The sequence below is a fragment of the Schistocerca americana genome, chromosome X (assembly GCF_021461395.2).
Source record: "Schistocerca americana isolate TAMUIC-IGC-003095 chromosome X, iqSchAmer2.1, whole genome shotgun sequence".
NCBI classification, from domain to species: Eukaryota; Metazoa; Arthropoda; class Insecta; order Orthoptera; family Acrididae; genus Schistocerca; species Schistocerca americana.
In genome coordinates, this window is record NC_060130.1 from 911493416 (window position 1) to 911509437 (window position 16022).

The window sequence follows — 16022 nt, forward strand, 5'->3', positions numbered from 1 at the left end:
CTGACAATCATCACAGGAATCAGTCACAACTATCAAGTATATGGGAGTATCCGTCTGGGCAATTTAAGGTGAAACAACCATACAAATCTAACCATGAGGCAGACAGATCACACACTGAAATTTCGTGGCAGAATTTTGCAGAGGTGCAATTCATTAAACCCTCGTTTGAGCAATTCTTATGTACTGTTCATTGGCATGAGACACCTTAGTGTCAAAGGAAGAGCTAGAAAAGATTCAAAGAAGATCTACATGACTGTTGTGAGTTTGTTTAATGTTCATGATACTGTCACAGAAATTCTCAACACTTTCCAATGAAAATTTCTGAAATAAATAACAGTGTGCACTGCAGAGACTCTACCCCTAAAAACGTTTCAAGAACTTCCTGACCACGGGAGAAAATTAGAAGGATTTGAGTGTATGTGGAGGGCTACTAACAGTCTTCCTACTCACATACCAACTGCAAATGGAAACATACCATCCACAAATGGAACAGAAAAGGGGGAGAGGGGTATAATTCTGGTACAGTCATGTATGGTGCCTAGCATAATACAGATGAAAATGCAGAAAGCCCAAAAGAACATATCCCACTTGGCAGACCCCAACAGTAAGAGTATAGTTTGTGATACAAATGATTGGTATTGACAGTTTAGGTGGTCAAGGGGCAATTTTGCCAGATGTGGTGTAAGGCATGACAGTCTCTACAGCTCATGTGACTTGGTGGCAAAAGTAAAATATGTGACAACACACAGGTTGTATCTGCATACATCAATTTGCTGGTTCTAACATACATATCAACTCAAAAAACTGCAAGGAACTATTCAGTATCTAGTATGCTAAAATATCTTAAAGTTATTTGTTAACACTTTCAAATGGACAAGCAAACTATGTTCCTAATATTGCAGATTTTCAAAGTTTTTGTTTTAATTGTTTAGCAAACATACAGGAAGCTCTTTTACCTTATTACTCAGTTCTCTAATATTTTGATGAAATAAGCTAACTTTACTTTTCCGTGCATCATTAAGAATCGTGTTGAGTTGTTCTACTATTTTCACTTCTTTCAAAGGAGGTTGCCTGAATCCTGATTATAACCTGAAAAAGATGCTCCTCTGACAACAGTAACGATGGGGATCTTACGATGTGTGATGGTGGCCCCCTCCCCCCATATGTTATCTGCAAGAAGCTTAGCCAATCTGTTTTTCCCTCTCCTACTCAGCTGTAGGCCATGTTTAGTATGAGTATATTCCCATCTCGCAATTGTAGCAACTGGCACTGCACTCATATGAGGTTTTGTTTCAGTCAGCAGCAGCCTGCTCAACTCTGTATTCACAAAGCTCACAGCAATGTTTACCCAGGGCTGGTCATAGTGCTGCAGGACCTCCACAAAACTCAAATTTGTGTGCGCGAGTTTTGTTTCACATCATCCATGTTTTTGAAATCTTGTTTGAGATACCACATTATGTTTGAGCTCAGAATGTGTTCTGAGATTCTACAACAATTGAATGTCAGAGATATTTGATGGTAGTTTGGTGGATTACTTCTCTGCTACCCTTCTCATAGACAAGTGTGGCCTGTGCTTTCTTCCAGCTACTTGGCATGGTTTTTTATCTGAGGGATCTACAATAGATTATAATTAACAGAGGGGCTAGCTGGATACGAAAATCTGATATGGATTCCATTGGACCCTGGGGCTTTGTTCAGTTTTAACAATTTCAGCTGTTTCTCAACACCACTGAGACTAATATCAATGTCACTTATCTTTTCAGTGGTATGAGAATTAATTTGGGGCAATATTCCTGGTTTTTCCTTTGTAAAGGAACATTTGAAAACAGAGTTGAGCATTTCTGCTTTAGCTTTGCTACTATCAGCTTTAGTTCCAGTCTTAGTCACCAAGGACTGGACACAAACTTTGGTGCCAATAATAGCCTTTATGTATGACCAGAATTTCTTTGGGTTTTGTGAAAGATCATTTGACAATATTCTGCTACAGTAGTCACTGAAGGCTTCCTGCATTGCTCTCTTGACTTCAAAATTCATTTCATTCAGTATCTCTCCATCTATAGCTCTAAGCTTTGTTTTATACCTATCATGCCGTAGTCTCTCTTTCTTTAGAAGATTCTTTACAGTGACTATATACCATGGAAGATGTCTCCCATTACGAACTGCCCCTCTTGGTACATATCTGTCCAGTGCAAGGTCAACTATTCTTTTAAATTTGAGCCATAGTTCTTCCACATGCTTCTGTCCTGAGCTAAGAGTTTCAGTTTCCTCGCTGAGGTATGACACTGTTGTTTCTCTGTCTAGTTAGCTGAAATATGAATCTTTCTTCTTTTTTTAGTTGCTCTTTGTGTTTTGGTATTTATTATTGCTATAACTGCATTATGGTCACTGATACCAGTTTCAATGTGGACTTCCTCACGGAGGCGATGTCTGTCTGTTGCCACTACACTTAATGTATTTCCATCATGAGTTGGGTTCTGCACTATCTATTCTAGATGGTTTTCGGAGAAGGCATTTAGTAATGTTTCTCAGAATGTCATGTCACATCCACCACTAACAAAACTGTAACTATCCCAATTGATTGTTGGACGATTAAAGTCTCCTCCAATGATTACAGTATCAATAAAGAACTTACTTACAAGCGAACTGAGGTTTTCTATAAAGTTTTTTATTACATCAGGAGGAGAATCTGGTAATAGAAGGACACTATTATAACATTTTGCCACCCTCGCCCAAACAATCTCACATGCAGTTTCAACTTCTATCTGGGACGATTCAAGTTTCTTGTCTAATGCGACAAATACACTACCTCAATTTCCCACTTCCCTGTCCTTTCAATATACACTTAAATTTTCTCCAAAGATCTCACTACTATTAACTTCAGTCTTAACCAGCTTTCTGTGCCTGATGTTATGTGAGCTTCAGTGCTTTTTTGGAGTGCTTTGATCTTTGGCACTTTGCTGCAAATGCTCTGGCAGTTAACCATTAGGATCTTGATACTATCATCTGCAGGAGGTATTTCTTTGGATCTTACACTGACACATCTGTTTCGGAATTGGGCATTCCGTATACTGCTTCACAGTATATTTATTCCTCATGAAGTTTGTTGTAATAATCCCGTGCAGTTCAACAGGAGCAACGAAACACACAACTACAGTAGCAGAAGGAAAAATGACATTTATTACGCCACATTAAGATTGTCTTTGGCAAGAAAAGGAGTGCACAATGCTGCAATGAAAATTTTTGATCATTTAGTCAGCAATATAAAATGTCTGACAGACAGAGAAATAAAATTTGAAAACAAACTGAGAAAGTTTATTCTTGACAACAATAGGAATTAATAATTCAGATCTGTATCTCTTTTTTCTTTCTGTAAATAAAAAAAATAAATAAACACCCTTACAAGTGTTCAGAATGTCACCGTATGTACAAATTAATTTGCGATGTGAATGTAAAGTGACTCGTTCCACATCATTATGACCTACTGTGCCCAGGGAAGTGTGTTAGGTCCCTTGCTCTTATATTTTATATTAATGACCTTGTGGACAATATCAACAGTAACCTCAAACATTTTGCAGATGATGCACTTACCTACCACAAAGTACAGTCTGAATGAAGCAGTACAAATGTTCAATATATTCAATCAGGCCTTGATAAGATTTCAGAGTGGTACAATGCTTGGTGGGTAGCTTTAAATGTTCAAAAATGTAAAATTGTGAGTTCACACAAAATAGTATCCTATGAGTATAATATTATTGAGTTACAGTTGGAGTCTGTAAACGCGTACAAATACTTGGGTATAAAACTCAGTAGGGACATGAAGTTGAATGATCACATAGGCTCAGTCATGGGTAAAGCAGGCAGTAGGCTTCAACTTATTGGTAGAATACTACAGAAATGCACTCAGTCAACAAAGCAGATTGCTTAAAAGTCACTTGTGCAACCTATCCTAGAATACTGATCAAGTACCAAATAGGACTAGCAGAGGATATTGAACATATAAAGAGAAAGGCAGCACGAATAGTAACAGATTTGTTTGGCCCATGGGAGAGTGTCACTGAGATGTTGAAAGAACTGAACTGGTACACTCTTGAAGGTAGACAGAAACTATTCTGAGAAAGTCTACTAACAAAGTTCCAACAACAGGCTTTAAATGAAGACTCTAGGAATATACAACAACTCCCTGCATACCACTCCCAAAGGGGTTGTGAGGATAAGATTAGATTAATTATAGCACATGCAAAGGCATTTAAACAATTATTTATCTTGCACTCCATACATGAATGGAATGGGAAACACCCCTAATAACTGGTGCAGCGGGGTGTACCCTCTGCCACACACTTCACAGTGGTTCGCAGAGTATAGACGTAATGTAGATGAGTACCGTAAAGCCAAGGAAATTCGGGACACAGCATTCCAATTACCATCCCAAAGGCATGCTGGTAATGATACAGCCAAACTGCAAAGTGTCCCACACATTATGCCAATGTGTGGCAAGATACTCATAACACCTTGTCAAGACATCATTATGTCAACTGTCAGTGCATATTTCCATTGCCATACAGCCAAACAAACTGTCAGCCACTGGAAGGTTATTAATAAGGGCCAACCAAGCCACCAGGCAGGTTTGACCAAGCTACTGCAACAACATGACTGCTGCGCTGCCAGAGTCCCCAACATTCATTGCACAGCTGTCATCACCAACATTACTATCTTCATCGTCAGCCCACCATTGTATTCCAAGGTCCAGAGTTCAGAGTACCATATTGCCCCATCTCCACACTGCTTCCCAGCACTGTGAATGATGCCGGCCAGCACCAGCCATGCTGCAGGGACCATGACTGCTAGTTGCTTTCTCAGTACCCAGTGTGACAGCACCACCAAGCAACCACGCTGCCACACAGACCACACTCTGCAGTGTAGTGTCGCTTTACGTGATCAGAGATCGGCACGTGACCAAGCCTGTGGAATGAGGATCTGTGGGTAGCTGCCGTGTGGCGTCCACTGGAGAGTGTGCTCCTGCAAATGCTATAGCTTGTTCAAACTCTAAAGAGCTTTCCTGAACCTCTGTAATCACTTGTGGGTTTCTTGTATATTACTCCCGGATAAGTATCCATTCCCTTTTTCATTTTCTGCATAGAATATGTTAGGAATGAAGGCGAGTATATGTTGGGGAAGTTCAGGCGAGCATGAATAGTAGATATGTGTAGACATAATTTATCAAAAGTAGTGCTGTCATGTAAGTTGTAAATTCTCAAGGGATCTACACCAGTTGATGTGTGGTTTGATGTCCAGAGTGACTGATTTATGTGCAGAGCTTTTCTCTTCCTTTCCGTTTCTGCCACACACTCCTCCTGATTGCATCTGTGAAAGCAGAAAGCACTGACAGAGTAAAAAAAAAAATCATCATCTTACAGTTTGGGTTTTTTTGTCTTCTTATTGTGCTACACTGGCTCAAAACAGCATAGCAAGGTGCTGCGCTAGCACGGATGTGATATGAGTCACTTGGCTGAGATGTCACTGTTATACTATTCCTGGTCTCTCAAAGTTTGGTCCAAAGTACAGCAGAGAATCTACTTCAGATAACCATTAGGATCAGTGAAAGGAATAATGAGAGTCATAGAAGGGAGAACATATCAAGTTCCAAAGAAATATCAAATGGGGAACATGTTACTCAGTGATAGCAGTTGAATTAAGGGGCACAAGTTATAGCTGGTAGTGTGCCTGTAGTTAAATGAACATACCAGTGACATCACAGAGTATATGGAGCATGGTAAATAAACACATCTCTCTGTGACAAGGAGTGAAGTTTCATCACTTAAGTCTGATGATAATGTCTTTCTCCAGACATTATGATCAGAAATGCAACTGAAGTGACTTTATCATGGATTCTTTTTGTAAATAGTTTATGTTCAAGTCCTTCTGACTGAATTCTTGTGCAAATTCTGTATATTTAACTGTGATTTTACATAGGTCAAGCAGGAGTACTATAGCATGGTGATCGCATAATTGTAGGAAACCTCCCAGAACCCCAAAACTCTATCCCTATAAGGAAGTTTAACACATATACTGAATGGACTAGTGAGCGTGTAGATTGCAAGTGTTGTAGTAGCTTCACTGAGAGACTCAGTGGAGCAGCATAAAAAATATTGCATGAAACAGTGAGTGGATTACATAAAAGTGGACCCAAGTGCAAATGGTGTAAACAAAAGCAACCATTGGAGTCAAAGTGTAGCAACATATATCTGCTATTCTACTTTTTGTTCACAGGGCTTGTGCACTGTTTTCAGAACCAGTATCTGAGTATCTGTTCTAGCTTGCCTACATCTGAGCAACACCAAACTAAATTCAGAGACAGAGTTTCTCAAAAGAAGGGAGGTACATTGTGGTGTGTGGTATGGATGGAGCACTGTGATGCTATGGAAATTGAGGACACAAGTGTTCCAGTTACTGTCCCAAAGGGATGCAGCTGCTGACACAGCTGATCTGCAAAGTGCCACACACGTTATGTCTGAGAGAGGCAAATGCCTTAACAACTTGTCAATGCAGCATTGTGCCAACTGACAGTGCATGCCTTCGGCAGACAAAAAGTCACTGAACCCTTATTAATACGTTGTGATTCAGCCACTGCACAGGTTTGAGCCAGCTACCATAACCAGATGGACATGCCAGCATATACTGGATGGCCACTGTCACCAACAGCTTAACACTCATACATCAAAGCCCAGATTTTGAGCACTGTGATACCCAGCCTCCACACTTCCGCCCAGCACTGCAGACGACTGCGCAGCCAGTACCAGCTGTGCTGCGGGGGCTATCAGTGCTAGCTGCTGTCTCAGCACTGCCAAGCATCCACGCTAACACTCAGAAAATATGTCACAACGCAGCATCACTTTGCGTGAGCCAGAGATCGACACCTGACCGAGCTCACGGAACAAGGATGTCGTGGATCGAGCCAGGTGGCACCCACTGGATAAGGGAACACCTGCAACTGCTCTAGCTTGTTGAAACAAGAAAGAGTTTTCTTGAATGCCTTCTGTCATCTCCAACAGCTTCCTGTGATCCCTCATCAACCCAATGACTCCACAATGCCCAAGTGGGAGAGCAGAAGGTCATCCTCACAACTGGAAGAGTGGCTTCCCAACCATCCAGAGCAGTCATTGTTTACAAGACTGCTACAGGAAAAAGACAGCACCATCATCTGTGCCAAAACAAATATTTTGGACTCTCAGTTCAAAACACATGGTTTTGGAGTAGCTGAAAGGCTGAATATGTTGTCAGTGAGCTCATAGCTGTGATTAGCCAGACTCCAACCATTGGGGGGGGGGGGGGGGGGGGGGAGTGATTGAGTGGAGGTATGGGGGTGTAGGGGTTGGGGCTGAGGAGAGAGATGGTTGGGAGATCTTCAATAAATTATATTAAAAAGTAATTGGTCAATTTATTAAAACATAAATTTACAATGTAGCAATAGTTATCAAACTTTTAAAACAACCAAAAATTGACATTTAATTTCATATGAAAAAATAATATGTGTTTAAATAAATACATAAATTGTGAAAATACTTCATTTTTAGGACCACCTCCATATCCAAATGATTAGTGTCGCTGCCTTCGGTGCAGAAAGACCTGGAGTAAATTCCCGGTACCTTCTCAGAATTTTTTCAAGGTTGGTAGGCAGGTCTGGAACAGGGTCCACTCAGCCTAGTGAGGCCAAATGAGGGGCTGCTTGAATGAAGCAGCAGCAGCAGCATCATCATCAGGATTGATCTATTGGCAATAATGGCTGGAAAGATTGGCAACATGCTGATCACATATCCCATGATCATAGATTAGATCATTCCTTGTACTGCCTTATAAACAGCAGTTGGCTAGCTGGAACAGGCCTAAGGCTTAATCCCTGAGTGGTGTTTATGTTCTGTTTACTTCATTTTCAGAGATATGCTTTTTATTGACCTCAGCTTGAAATGAGATATAATTGTCTTCAAAAATGTTTGAAACCCTAGTCATGGCTCATGTACACCTGTAAAGGCTGAACACACAAGTAAGTGAAAACACTCCTGGCTGTAGACTGAGTGAAAAATTCATATGACTGAGGTGACCATCAGAGACAAGTTTCAGTCTGTTGTCTCATATTAAATGAAAGCAATCCGACCAAGAGAGTGAGTGAAAAACATTCGTATAGTTGGCAGCAGAGACTAGTTTCATTTGGCCGCAAAAACCAACAGAATGAAAAACAGTCTACTGGCCAATCGATTGTTATAGTCTGTTGGTCGTCCAATCACTACCTCCTGGAGACCCCCAGATGGAGGGATACAAGTTGGAGAGAAAGATACTGTGTAGCTTCACTGCCAGAATACTCCCTATGAAACATAGGCATTACTGAGGCCAGAAAAAGTGTTACCTATTTCTTCTTATCACTGCAAGATCAGCTAGGAAAACAAAGTACTGTTTGGGCTGTAAAAGATCACTTCCATAACGATTAAATTTTGAACATATTATTATATGTAAGGGAATTCAGGGGAGAAAGAAATTCAACCCAACAAAGGTCCAAGGAGGCTATACAAGTCCTCCATCTATGCACCACAAAGGAAAACTAAGTTGACAATTTATGCTACGCTCCACTGTCTCCACTCCAGGGCTCTATCTTCCAATGGAGTAACAGCTGAAGCTTGGGCTCTATCTTACACAGGAGCAACAGTTGAAGCTACTTACAGTTACTGACATCATTGCTAACAGGCGAGAATCTGCTTTTGTCCTCGTGTTATTTACAGATCATGCTTTCTGCAGTAGACTGATAGCTGAGTGGCTAGGTCAAAGGGTTCTGAATTTTGTCACTAGGCGAACTCACAATGGAAGTGTAAGAACTCTCCCCTTTAGAACCACAGAGCTGCAAGCACTCTTTTCAATAACCGTTCTACTAATTACTAACTGGACACAGTCCACTATGGAGGTCTCTGCTATGATCCCTTACATAAAAGGCCAAATAAGTAGATTTCAATAACTTCACAATTATAAAGTATTTATTTGTTTGTTTCAAATAAATGAGTGTTTGTCTAAAATACAAAATTATTATTCAGTTGCCTCTTATTTGTACCAACTCCTTTGGTTACCTTTACGTACTAAGAGATGTACCCATTACAATCTTCTGCCAGTGCTTTGTAACTCGAGAAGAATAAGTTGTGACTCGAGTTTTACATTGGTTACTGTCCCACTGGATTACAATATGTCTTACATAGCATCTAAGCAACCACTGTAATTCTCATTTAGTTCCTCCAACTCGAGCAATGTAAAAAATGTACCTCATTGGGATAATCTTATTTCTCCTGACCCCTCTTTACTTTTATTTCAGAATCATCACATGGAGCAGCTCCATGCAAGATGCCAATTTCTGAACTTATCTCAGTTAGTGTTCTCATGTTTCCTTTTGTACTTGTGCACTATAGCAATGTGATGCCCACACACATATGTATATGTTCACCTAGCACGTCACCTGAATAGATCCTGAAGAGATATTAACCAATAAAGCAAGTGATGATCTGAGGCAATTGTGAATAACATTTTAGAAAGATATAAACAGAATAAAACATGACCAAATTAATGGTAGGACATTCTACATTGTCAAATGGCTTCTTTCAGGTTTAGTGAGAGTTTTGGGGGCATGTCTTATTGAATTTCTTGAGCCTGTAAATATTTTTATAAGGACACCTGAATCTCTGTATCCTCAGGGACTGTGTTTAGTCATCATTGGGGTATTATTATTTTACTACTCAAATACAAGGTCACTTGCAAATAACTCTGCCTTCAGCTAAGTACATAATGTTTTCCTCTCTTCTGGTTCCCCACACAAATTTCAGTATCTTTGTAGGTTTCCATTTATTTGTTATTACTTGTTAGTTAATCATAAGTAGGTGGGTGGCATATATATATTTTCCCATCATTTTATCCCTTCTTGATGTGTCATGAGTGAGCCTCTTCCCATATCTCCCACAGTTTTTTTAATGAAACATTCTTTATTTCATATCTTTCAATACTCTGGCAATTCCTTGGTCCCAATGGTGACAGCTGAAATGAGCTGTTTTGCTAATGTGTTTCACAAGAAATATTAGTCACAACACAACACAACAAAGAGGGATAATATCAGGAGGAAATATTGCACGCTGGATGTTCATAAGTCTATCTAATTATGCTACCATATAAAAATTGTGAAGTAAGTTACAGGCATAATGAAATAAAGCAAGACCCACAGAAAAATGACACACTGTAGATAAAACATATCTGTGTGATTTGCATTAGTCACAGTTACAAGAAACCAATTTATTTTGTAAACACAGAATGAAACAAGTGGTTCAAATTCTACGAATATTATTGTTTTCATTTGACATGCATGTTCCTAAAGAAATTAAGCATCACGCTACAGCAATTCCTGGAGTCATACAGTTCCCACAAAAAGTCTGTAATAAATCATCTATTTTGAGCAAAAGTTCCTGAAAAACATTGGAGTTTTGGACAGCTATAAAATCAATTATGGCTTGACCTATTTCTAGATCAATATACAGACTATTTTCTTTACACACAGTGGTAGTGCATCTTGATCTGTTTAGCCTTGAAAAGACACTTTTCCTCTTTAAGGTGTAACACTTCTTGCTGCAACTATTAAAACCGTTTGAAAACTCAATAAATTTTTATGGATAGTTCCTGTGATTGCATATATTATCTCAATAACTGAAGTACATTTTCTGTCTAAGAAGATATCCTGGAAAATTGGGAATAGGTAGCTTGTCTAAATAACTGACAACACTTTAAATTCACATAGTCCCACTAGTTAGATGTATGCTAGTTTCTTGTGATTGTCCTTGCCTACTTTAGTTAACTACTTCCATATAATCAAACTTTAAGGACAAAGCAGCCAATGCTGAACTCTTGACAGCTACTGGCAGTACTTCCAGCACTATGACATACTCCACTTTGCCATCAATCCAAAGAAGCATCAGACAGAACAATATTGCGCCTATCATAGTGAGATAAACAAGTGACACAGAGAATACGTCAGTTGTGGCACCACAATAATGCTCCTGCTCACACCTAAATGCTTGTTTGTGATTTTTTCGCAAAATAATAATAATAATAAAAAAAACCATGCACATTTGAACCATCAGCTGTTTTTATTTTACACCTAAACATCTACCAGTTTTGGTCTTGGACCATCTTCACGTATGAAGGGTTAAAGTGGTTTAAGCCACCATACTGCATTAGTCATTGCTAAAAATGTGTAGTGCATGCCATGACAGTAAACATATGACACAGGACTTTAAACGCAAACATACGAATACTAAATGTATACACTGTATACATTTAGTACCCTTCATCCAAGACCAAAAAGGTAGATGTTTGGGTGTAAAATAAAAACAGCTGCTGGTTCAAATATGCATTTTATACATAAATTTGTCAGTCATGGAAACTGGAATCTAGTTGCTTTGACATCACATCTTCAGCTACACTTTTTTTTTTAACACGATATCATCTGTTATTTTAAAACTATACTCACTTCTCAGAACTGAGGAAAAAAAGTCAAAATCCAATTCAAGCAATGAGTAACTATTATTTTCCAATATTAGTAAATTGTTGCCCTCAGATTTACAACATTCTTCCAAGGCAATGGGAAAATGCGAAATTTCGTAAAAACTGCCAATTTTGCATTATGTCATAAAAAACACACACACACACACACACACACACACACACACACACCACAGTTTTCGTATTACTTTTCACTTTGTCATTTACACAAAATTTTCTTGTCCTTAGTAATTGCTCACATTTCAATGCATTAAAATTCATTGTTCCTGGTGTATCTGCAGGTACAACATAAAGCAATGTGGTAAGTTTTTTAGTTTCATTCTTGCGTTTCTACATTCAGACCACAATGAGTCTACAGTGCCATGTCAATTCACTTTCAGTATTCATAAAATAAGTTTCAAACTTGTCTTTCATATTTTTCTGTGAAACTGCATACTTTACTCTTCCTCCTCCATTCCCAATAAAATAAGCACAAGGTCCCAGTTTATGGAATCCTTAGAATCGCTCACTCCATTTAAAGTTATTCAAATTATCCACGATTTAATCAATAATGTTGACTCTTTCCTCCTTCTAGGCCTATAAATAGTTTGAATTTGAATCACTACAGTATTGGCAAGTTTCCACTTTTGTGAAAACACGTTGAGAATTCTCCATTGTAACTACGGAAGCCACATACTGGTGTTGTGGAGAGCACTCATGAACTGCTTCCTGGGAACAGCTCACTAGTCACTCTCAATTGTGAATCTCACCGAGACTGATTCTCAGATGGACAGGTGCTTGTGAGTAGCACTACAGAGTTGCTTTTGCTAGTTCTCTCAAATGAACACATGCTTTAACATTCTTTCTCCAGTGAGCACTGCCAAGTTACATTTTCATTAGGCAGCTAAAGGATCACCTCGAATATCAACTGACTGACTTACATCAACTGGCTCACTAATGTATTAGCTTGTAGAATTAAAATGACCACTCAGTTACAATCTTAAATTATGCACATATAAAATCCAAATGATCTCACTTGAAATTCACGCTGATATTATACAGTACAATACTACATTTTTAGACATATTTTACATAGTATACAAGACAATACCATAAAGAGTGCATTGCCTGCGGTTGTACAGATACACAAACAGCATGCATGCGACACAGTATACTACATAAAATAAGAAAAAAAGAACCTCAACACAAACGTCCCTGGTTGTTGCACAGAGAGAGTAATTAACTCAATTTACTTACTGTATTCGTCCCATCAACAAATTCCGGTTGTCTCCCGAAACTAAAATCTTTTTTCCCAGAAAATACTTCAAATATCAGCTTCCCATTGAATACAGCAATTTTGGGCTTGAATTTTTGAAGTTTTTCAAGCAGTATCTGGCTTCCTGAAAATTAAGAATACTGAAAAATGCTGTTTCACAATCACTGAAGCACCAGAAAGAGCTCTATGGAATGGTCACACATACATTTTTCAAATGATTCACCTTACAAATACTCAAAAGGTTTGCAATAAAACATGTATAGTTACCGTGAAAATTTAAGAGAGTAATATGAGTCCCATTTCAAACTTACATACTAACAACTTTTGTCACATTGTTTAGACTCAGAAAGCATGTTACCACAGCCATCAACCTGCTTGATAAAAATGAGAATACTAACAAGGGAACATCCCCATCGCACCCCCCTCAGATTTAGTTATAAGTTGGCACAGTGGATAGGCCTTGAAAAACTGAACACAGATCAATCAAGAAAACAGGAAGAAGTTGTGTGGAACTATGAAAAAATAAGCAAAATATACAAACTGGGTCGTCCATGCGTAAGATAGGCAACATTTAGGGGAATGTGAGGCGAGGAGCGCCGTGGTCCCGTGGTTAGCGTGAACAGCTGCGGAAGGAGAGGTCCTTGGTTCAAATCTGCCCTCGACTGAAAATTTTGCTTTCTTTATTTTCGCAAAGTTATGATCTGTCCATTCGTTCACTGACGTCTCTGTTCACTGTAATAAGTTTAGTGTCTGTGTTTTGCGACCGCACTGCAAAACCGTGTGATTAGTTGAGGAAAGGACGTGCCTCTCCAATGCGAACCGAAAACATTTGATCGCAAGGTCATAGGTCAACCGATTCCTCCACAGGAAAACACGTCTGATATTTTGTATACGACACTGGTGACAGCATGTGCGTCACATGACAGGAATATGTTGTCGACCCACCTAACTAGTACACTTGGCGAATGGGTGAAAAGATTCTTCTACCTTGCCCGATTTAGGTTTTCTTGTGGATGTAATAATCACTCCAAAAAAAGTGATGAAAACATAAGAGTTTTTCACATAAACTGAAAATAAAAAGTTAAAATTTTCGGTCGAGGGAAGATTTGAACTGAAGACCTCTCGTTCTGCAGCTGTTCATGCTAACCACGGGACCACGACGCTCCTCGCCTCACAATGCCCTTAATGTTGCCTATCTTACGCATGGACGACCCAGTTTGTATATTTTGCTCATTTTTTCATAGTTCCACACAACTTCTTCCTGTTTTCTCGATCGATCTGTGTTCAGTTTTTCAAGGCTTATCCACTGTGCCAACTTATAACTAAATCTGAGGGGGGTGCGATGGGGATGTTCCCGTGTAAGTAAACATTTGTGGCATTATACATGGGACTCAGTATGGGTACATCTAAAGTTAGTGTAAAAATTTCAACCATCCTTCTTTAACACAGTGGTAAGATCAAATATCACAGTGGATTAGAGCCTAATGTCCCACCAAGGTTGAGGTTATTAAAGACAATATTTATCATCATCATCATCATCATCATCATCATCAGTGAAAAGTGGCTGAACAACAAGTGAAGCAATGTTGGGGTAGCAGCAGTCAGTGTAGCCTCAACATAGGGGGCACAATACGTATTGGAGGTTCGTGCGTGAACACAAACCAGTACTGCCATACTGATGTAAACAACAGCTTCCATAAAAATGTTAGCAGGCTGAGATGCTGCTGATTGACAGCTTGGTCTACCTGGCTGCTATGAGCTGAAACAAAGTCGCCACTGGAAAGTCTCAGTTGCTTCAGAACTAGGCAGACTTGGGTTTCACTGTCAATCTTTATATCTCTGAAAGTGCACATATCTGCCCTAAGAAAATTCAGATTCTATGGATGACCCATTGATTCTCACTTCACAGTGTTTGACAGTATATTGGGTTTAGGTTTTTACACTGTCAGATCACAGACTGTGCAGCCTCTAAATTCAGGACATAATTAAGTGGTACAGATACTGTCTCATTTCAATACTCCCATAGGACGATATCAGTAAACATTACATATGCTATTTTCCAACAACTCATGAAACAGTCATTGCCTGGAAAATCTAATTGTGCTTACTGAACTCTTACAGGAAAATGATCATAGCTGTCACATGTGTAAACATAAAAGTTTTTCAAAGTCAGGGATGAACAAGTCCCTTTGCATCGTATACTAAAGAAAATGATCACACCTGTTTTGTCACCACACAATGACAATGCTAATGTCAAAATGAAACAGAAGCTGCTACTGTCTGCTAATGTAACACTTCTTACACCCAGATGTTTCACACTTTGGCCACCAACATGATTATCCCTCCCTCAACTGAATGGTGGTGGTGGTGGTGGTGATTGGGAGGGGAAAGGAAATCCTAATCACAGTGCACTAAGGACTAACTTGTGACACCTCAGACACACAAATTGATTTTACCTCAGGGACACTAACCAGCTATTAATAATGTTGTTGTTATCATCATCATCAGCATCATTTGGATTTGAGGCCTATTGGATCGCAACATGTACAACATGGGGCATTTTCAGTGATTTGTTTTAGCTGTCCTTAGCACTTGTATTACTTTCATTATCTCAAAATGGGCCCTCTTTTGCTCACCACATCAACTGTCCAGTAGCGAATTTTCTGCCTACACCTACTGAAGCCAGGGTGGATCCCTAGTTAAAATACGCCGATCATCATAAAAAGAGCTGCACGAAGGAGGATGCTGCACGAAGGAGGACCCAGCCAATCAACTGTTGACTGGATGTGCATGTTGCACACCATTAGCTACACCAACGATTAAGTTTTCATGGTAGGCCCGGCCATGCACTTGAGGAACATGGTTGGGGCCATGACCTTGGGTCCATTGGTTGATAGAATTCTGGTACCGAGTGCCGCGGGTTTTGGATCTGCAACAGACGGCATGGACCTCGATGACCACTAGAGGTCTCTGCAGCAGTAACACTGTAAACCGTGGCTGCGAGCGCTCCTTGCCCCAAGTCTACCCTGAGGGTGCCACTGTGGAGCACGTGGTCCCAGTGGCCAACAGTGACATACCCTGTCGTGTATTTAGGCAGCTGCCTCTCACTCAGCGGGCAGTCTGGTATTCACGTTGAGTCAGTTGATATCTCGCTTACAGACATCGTGTTTATGTTGCGTGTGCTTGCTTCCTG

The 16022-nt window shown here is 39.6% G+C and overlaps 1 protein-coding gene across 2 annotated transcripts in view; it reads right to left on the minus strand.

Annotated features, from left to right (window-relative positions):
* The window catches only part of LOC124554678, a 234004-nt gene that overhangs the window by 18805 nt on the left and 199177 nt on the right, over positions 1-16022 (minus strand). For both annotated transcript variants that reach the window (XM_047128296.1, XM_047128295.1), the window contains exon 6: positions 12811-12953. In XM_047128296.1, the coding sequence (XP_046984252.1) occupies positions 12811-12953 (143 nt within the window). The remainder of the gene's footprint in view (positions 1-12810; positions 12954-16022) is intronic.